A 7,225-nucleotide genomic window follows, 5' to 3' on the forward strand; every position below is an offset into this window, starting at 1 on the left:
TTCTCATTGACAGTGTATACAACAAAAACATACTCAGTGTAATCCCATAAGCAGAGTCCGCGAAGGTTGTTGTATATGCAGACCTTACCTCTACCATGTTCAGGTAAGAAGTTGTTTCCTGATAGACCCTCGACTCAGGCTGACTGTGTATATAAGTAAAACTGTAATTAGTATATGCAAAGGTGGAGCCAGGATTTGAATCTTATGGGTTCGGAATTGTAATCCTTTTAAGTTCCTGGGTTTTAAATTAACAAGTTGCGCATATTCAATGAATTTCTTAAGACAAATACATGGTTTGAACAAAAGTTACTGGGTTCGGCCGAACCCGCATCCGCATCCCGGCACTCTTCTTATTGACCAATATTTGAAAACAAATCTTGTGCAATAAGTAGACAACACAATTACTCAATAAGCAAGGTAAAGCAATGAATGTTTTATTTCTTTTCAGATGCAGGAAATGAAGCAAACTCTTCGTGTGAAACTAAAAGAGTTGTCTCTTATAACAACTTACAAAAATGCTTAGCAAGTTCTTAGGAGTGCAAAATACTAACATTAAACATGAAGAATGATCACAAGTGGCTAACAGAACACTTTTAGATAAAATGCTCGATAGGAAGCAGGCGACTTTCTGCATATTGCTATTGAGAGCGTCTTCACTTGGTGTAGAGAACATCTTCCCATGGGTGGCGGTATAGAGGCTGTTTCAATCTCTTCTGATCAAATGTGTGCCTGAAATTCAAAAAAGGTATGTTGATCTTTAACGAACTAAATTTCTGTTTAACGTAGACGAATAGTTAACAGAAGTGCAGCGTTTGAAGCATCAGCCAACTTACCCGATAAGACCAATAGAACGTGCCAGCACGAACAGCCCATTCAGGTAGCCGATCTCTACTATTTCATCGATTTCTGGTTTGGTGAACATTCCACTTCCAGCAAGGAGATCCAAGAAGAGGGAACCAATGGCGCCATCAACGTTGAGGACTAGGTTGTTTGCCTTTGAGAGTGTGTAGGTTTCTACCTGAACCGCGTATTCCATGTACTTAACAGAAGGGAAATTTTCCCTCGCATAAAGCTGCAGGAGTTCCACTCTTTTATCTCTGTTGTCACCTCTCTTGATCCTATCACACAAGAAGTAGATGCAATGCATGAGATGCATTCAAAGATTCACACGAGTGCCCAGTGGTGGAGCCACCTTAGGCTAAGGGGTCGCAATTAACACCCCCTTGCTGAGAAACTACACTGTATAACTAGGTCAAAATTTTGTATGTATGTATATATATTATACGATAAATCCCTTTAACTCCTGTGTATTTATTTTATATATTTTGACACCCCTTACTGAAATTCCTGGCTCCGCCTGACCATGAAATGCTACAATTTCAACACCATTTAGCTTCTCCAACTACCATTTGAGGGAGCAAATCTACGATATAAACTGTTGCTTCTACTAAATACGCTTAATTTCAAGAATGTATTACAAGAAATGCTACCTGTGGCCGATTCCAGGCACTCTGATGCCCTTCTTCTTCATACTTTCGACGAACTCATATGGTGTAAGACCCTGCAAACACAGCATTGCAAAAAGCTTATTAATCCCAACGCTCAAGGTAGCAGCAGGAACTGCTTCTACTCCAATAATAGCTTAGATTGTAAGGACTCACCCTGTCATAAGCATCCTTGAAGTATCGGGCAGCATCATCGACAGCACCACCAAATCGGGGACCGATAGTCAACAACCCTGTTACAGAAACACATTATTCCAATTCCTTGAATGATAAACCCATAAAATAACTACATTAATAACAAATTATAACATACCGGAAACAAGACATGACACCAAGTCTTTTCCAGCCCTAGCAGTTACAATGGAGTTGTGAGCACCAGAGACACAGGGACCGTGGTCGGCACACAACAGAATGCAAATCTGCCAAGAACCAACCGCAAGAAAACAGATGTTTAGAAACAGAAGGACGTGGGGACAGAACATGAAGTCGAATATAAGCAAATATTATGACTTAATCAAAGAACAATAAAAATGCAATCACAACTAACTTACCTCAATAAAACGTGCACAATAACGGGGGAGACTGCGTTTGAACCACAACAGAGAAATGACATCACCAACACCTAATCCTTGCTCCACAATAGATGACATGGGTACGCCAGCATAGCATGGCTCTTCACCTATAAATAGAAATGGAAGACAAAATCATCATTGGTTCTGACTCTTACTTAGCAAGAAAAAGGCAAAATAATCAATAACAAAATGTAGTCAATTCAGTCCATACCTCTATCATCAGATATGGTGGAAATAATATGAGTTGGGGCCCGAACTTTCCCGCTCTTAATTGCTGTGTTGAGATCCTCAGGAATTTGTGGAGGCGTTATTTCCTTTACAGGAGTTGTTTTGCCATCCGAGACCTATCAAACGATGAGGTGTTCTATTAAAACTAATACCAAGTAGAAGAATTATTCTTGACTGTGCTCAGTATCAAGAGACTCACCAGCTGTTCAAATGCTTCTTTGATTGCTCCTTCAAAAGCTTCATATGAGGTGGGGACCACGGCTCCAGCATCTTTCAGTGCTTGATTCTTTGCTTGTGCAGACTCCATTTCACCACCGCTCTTTGCCCCCTATGAAGAGATGTCAAGAAAAGTTTAGATTTGACGTGTGAGTAGACAGACATTTTATCTGCATTTTACGAGAAACGAGGGAATAAGGTGAAATAGCTCACCGCATGTCCAAACTGTACTTCCGATTTGAAGAGTGTAGCACAAGTTCCGCTAACCCAGGCAACAACAGGCTTGTTGATTTTTCCCTGCTTCAGCGCTTCAACTAAGGAGTATTCATCTCGTCCACCAAGTTCCCCAAGTACCACAATCATTTTGATCTAAGATTTCATAAGAAAAAAAAAGATCAAATTGCGAAGGGAAAGGCAAAATGGTTCAACATATAGTTGATCATGCCCTATTAAGGTTCTAGTTATACGAGGATGGTGAGATAAAATGCGACTTGAGTCACAATTTAATGTTTAGAAACAAGCAAAATTACCTGTGGGATATTGTTGAAGCGCAAAACATGATCAGAAAGGGTAGATCCAGGAAAGACATCCCCACCAATTGCAATTCCTGCACAGACCGAAAATTCACTCATATTATATTTCTAAGTATGAATGAATATAAAAGTGTTCTAAAAAGCATAATTCAGGATTTAGAATTCCCAACCTTCATAAACTCCATCGGTCACACGGGCAATTGTGTTGTATAATTCATTAGACATACCACCCTATATATTAAGAGAAAAGTTAGTACTATGAAACCACAAAAAGTTATCTTGCTCTTTTATGATTCCACCTAGAGGAAATAACTTAACCACAGTTGAAAGCTGTGTGAAAAGACGGAAAGACATCACAAATACTATCTTATTTAATTGAAAATTGTTGATAGTATAGTAAAGAGATGGCATAAATCTACTGGGGGTGAAGGGGATAATGCATCGCGATTTTGACCAACTAGAGATTTCTTCTATGTATCAAAAATACAAGACGAAAGACGTGCTACAATCACTTACAGATTTGGAGACGAAGCCCACAGATCCAGGTCTGTAAAGCTTGCACTGAATAATGTTATCAATTGTTCCAGCAGTATCACCAATCTTAAAAGCTCCAGCTTGAATCCCTCCGACAGTAGCTGGACCAATAACCACCTGAAAAAAGTGCACATATTATAAGTCATTAAGTTTGATAACTTCTGAAATATGAAACTTGTCGATAGGAAGAGTTATTGCCTCCAGGAGAAAAGAACCATGATATATGAGATTAGGTAATGATTAAATAGCAATGGGTGAATTGATACTCATTCTTTTCTCGAGTATCTAACATCAGTCAAGAATAATTAAAAAAAATGTACCTGAAAAAAGAAGAAAAAAATACTATATGCTGATGGACACAACGGGAATGATGTAACTATTAGCATACCTTATTATTTGCCTTTGCATAGCCAATAAGCTGCTTGGTGTCCGACTCAGGAACACCTTCAGCAATAATAGCTACAACTCTGATGGTTGGCTGTTTTAGGGCAGACATGGAGGAAGCAGCAGCACTGCAATTAATGTAGAAGGCAAAGATCAGATATATGAGCACATCTATTGTAGTTTAAGATTTTTTTCAGCGAAAAAAAAAGAAAAAAAAACAGTAGGATGTTTAGTACTACCAACCTTCTGAAAGAGGCAAAGTTTATGAACACATCAGCTGTGGGATGAGCAGCACAGGCAGCTTCAACGCTGTAGAACGGGTTAGAATTGCAAATATAAGCATCAAAATTTATAAGACTCCACAACAAAAGGTCTGTAAAGAAGGCAAAGTTCATTCGTATTCACTATTTTATGTTCTGTTTGGTGGTGTAGATAGCGTAAAATGAAGACTACCCATTTACTGAAGTAGTTCAAACTGAGAAACTAAAGCAACAAGTCTATTGATATGCGCTTATATTGCACAAATTTCAAATGATATGAAGAGGAACGAAAAGTTGGAAAGTCACATAATCTAATTATATACTTGGAAAACTCAATTGCATGAAATTTGGAGAAACAAGCTTAAACGCATCAACATTATAGTTGTACCAAAAGACTAAATACGACAACTAAATGAAAGAGGACCACATTGAAAAAAAGCACAAAGTAGCATGGAAAAATAACCAATAAAAGAATCAAAGTATAGATAAATGAAGCAAGTAAGGGTATGAATTTCACGCACGTAGAATGTACAGGAATTGCAATTTCCTCCTGACCAAAGAAGAGTTTCTGGAATCCCTCAGAACCAGGGTTGATAATTCCAGCAACAGAAGGTGTTTCTCTCCCTACAATTTAAAAACAATTAAAAAATGTGAATGAAAACCTTATACAACAAATATTGTACACATATCTATTTTCTAGAATCATGATTAAAGAGTAAAAATGCAATACACACCACAAAGGAAATCAAAGTCGAGCATCCGTTGGATGGGAAGCTGCTTGTAGTTGTAGAACAAAGCTTGTGTAGTTTTGGAGAAAAGTTGTCCAGTCGCCATTCTGCTGATTTAATCGAGATCTCTGCAAAATTTACAATATCAGCACAAAGCATCAAAGCTTAGTTCCATCAAAGATAAAGTTTTTCATGAAAGAAGCGGCTCATGACTTTAGACAACCGCCAAAACAATATCTCAACAGGTGGATATGGAGCTGAAAGTGAACCACTTTAGCATACAGTGTTTGGGTTGCAATGTGTTTTCATGTATGATTAGCAAATCACAATTGATTGTCCACCCAAAATCAACATTTCTAAACCCATAAGAACAAAAATTCATACATAGAATAACAAGATGATACCTTAAGAGGTTTCTCTAAATAGACCATTAACCAACGAAAACAAACCGGGAACAGGCTACATCCCGAGCATATGATAATTGAAAATCAGAACTAAGTATAAAGAATAAGAAAGTGAAACTACAGATGTACTCAAGGAAGAATACTAATTGAATGGGCAAAATCTAACAAGCAATGACAAAGGTGATTCCAAATGATGATTTCAAAACACATGATATGCTAAAAACTCATTAAAAATCAGATCTTTAACATGTAAACAAAACATGATATACCAAAAACTCGTAAAAAGATCAGATCTTTGACGCGTAAACCCAAAGAAATGCATCTTCAGTCTCCCAAAAAGACTACAACTTTAAAATGACTCTTAAAGCAGATCTTTCCTAGATCAAAATTCTATACAAACAAATCAAAGCATGCCACCTTAGAAACATCGAAAATCACACGAAACACAAGAGAGATTCAACAACTCCAGCAGTTATACACTAACAGACAGAACCCCAAATGGACAATTCAACAATAAAATGACAAAAAATGCAGATCTCAACTCAAAAAATGGAAAAAAGGAAACAAACATTATATTATTCAAAAATGGGCCAAAACAATAAAATGATAAAAACCCAGATCACATATTCTAAAAAGAAAAGCAAGAATCCAAATAAAGAAAGTTTTAGGAAACAAATTGCTAGTATTCAAAATGTACCAAGTATGTATATTCTAATTGATTAACAGACAGTAAATTGGAAAGAAAAAACCCCAAGATCCCAATTCAATAACAACATTAAGAATTTGAAAAAGATACTGTAAATGTAAAGGAAACAAATAGCAGAATTTAAAAATGTACCAAGTATGTATATTCTTGATTAAATGGAGATGAAGAATGAACTTGTTCCCCCCTAAGTACAGTTGAGGTGAGTGAAATAGTTAGGTAGTTGGTTGGTTGAATGGTGGAATAGAGTTAGATGAGTGTATGTATATATATAAGGTGGGGGGGGGGGTATGGGGTGGCTGCTGCAGAGACAGAGTAGTGGGGTGGGTGGGTTGTGGGGGGGGGGGGGTGAGAGACGGAGCAGCCAACCTTGAAAGACAGAAAAATGATTCGCGTGTCTGGTACTGGTAGTTACTTCAGAGCTAATTTGATTTTTCTTTTTCTAAATTTTTTCTTAGAAAAAATAATTTTTAAATTTTTTTATTTTATTTTTTAAGCATTCAATATCCCGAGTTCAAGATAAATGGAGTAACTTGATGTTCACGTCAATTAAATAAATTAATTTTAGAAGTTAAACATTAATGTAGGAATATATATCAGTGAAATATGACTAAGTGATAACACTTGTCTTTTGTTCATCATTTGGCGTAAGTACCAAGTGTGAGTAAATTTTTACGAAGTTTATTAGCTCTAATATTCTAAATTTATGTCAAGTGAACTTACTAATAATAAAGTCCTATGTAACAAAATGTTCTTTATTTCCTCAAAAACTCTTTGATTAAGAATTCTTGAATTTCAAATACATTGAAGAAAATTTATCGTCCTTGCTGTTTAGACTTCACAAATATGAATTTTTTATATATGCATTTCTCATTTATCTAAGGTTAAGTGATGTATATTTCCACTTTAATGTTAAACTATTAAGGTTAAATTTCTTAACTTAGTGTGAAAACTGAATATGCTTAACTATTTATCGTTCAATAATTGTTCTTTGTTGTTTTATCAAATCTGGAAATCAAAAGAAGAATCACTATGAGTATGTATGGTAGATGAATGGGATCTCTTCGTCTTTAATGACACATACTGATTTAGAAATAAAGAAATTTCTGATAAAGTAATTCCAACAACACAAATACAAATTTATCAAATTTTCAATAA

General features: G+C 36.2%; 1 protein-coding gene across 1 annotated transcript; it reads right to left on the reverse strand.

Moving 5' to 3' along the window:
* LOC109235726 (ATP-citrate synthase beta chain protein 2-like) lies at positions 410–6,329 on the reverse strand. The gene is made up of 17 exons (XM_019401947.1): positions 6,203–6,329; positions 4,967–5,088; positions 4,754–4,856; positions 4,216–4,281; positions 3,977–4,100; positions 3,571–3,705; positions 3,225–3,285; positions 3,052–3,128; positions 2,735–2,890; positions 2,505–2,633; positions 2,289–2,421; positions 2,057–2,184; positions 1,819–1,924; positions 1,662–1,738; positions 1,491–1,561; positions 834–1,118; positions 410–729 (listed from the first exon to the last, which is right to left on the reverse strand). Exons 2-17 carry the CDS (start codon positions 5,064–5,066, stop codon positions 654–656), a joined length of 1,827 nt encoding a protein of 608 aa, XP_019257492.1. The 5' UTR covers positions 5,067–5,088; positions 6,203–6,329; the 3' UTR covers positions 410–653.

Source organism: Nicotiana attenuata, chromosome 12 (genome assembly GCF_001879085.1).
Source record: "Nicotiana attenuata strain UT chromosome 12, NIATTr2, whole genome shotgun sequence".
In the NCBI taxonomy this organism is placed as follows: Eukaryota; Viridiplantae; Streptophyta; class Magnoliopsida; order Solanales; family Solanaceae; genus Nicotiana; species Nicotiana attenuata.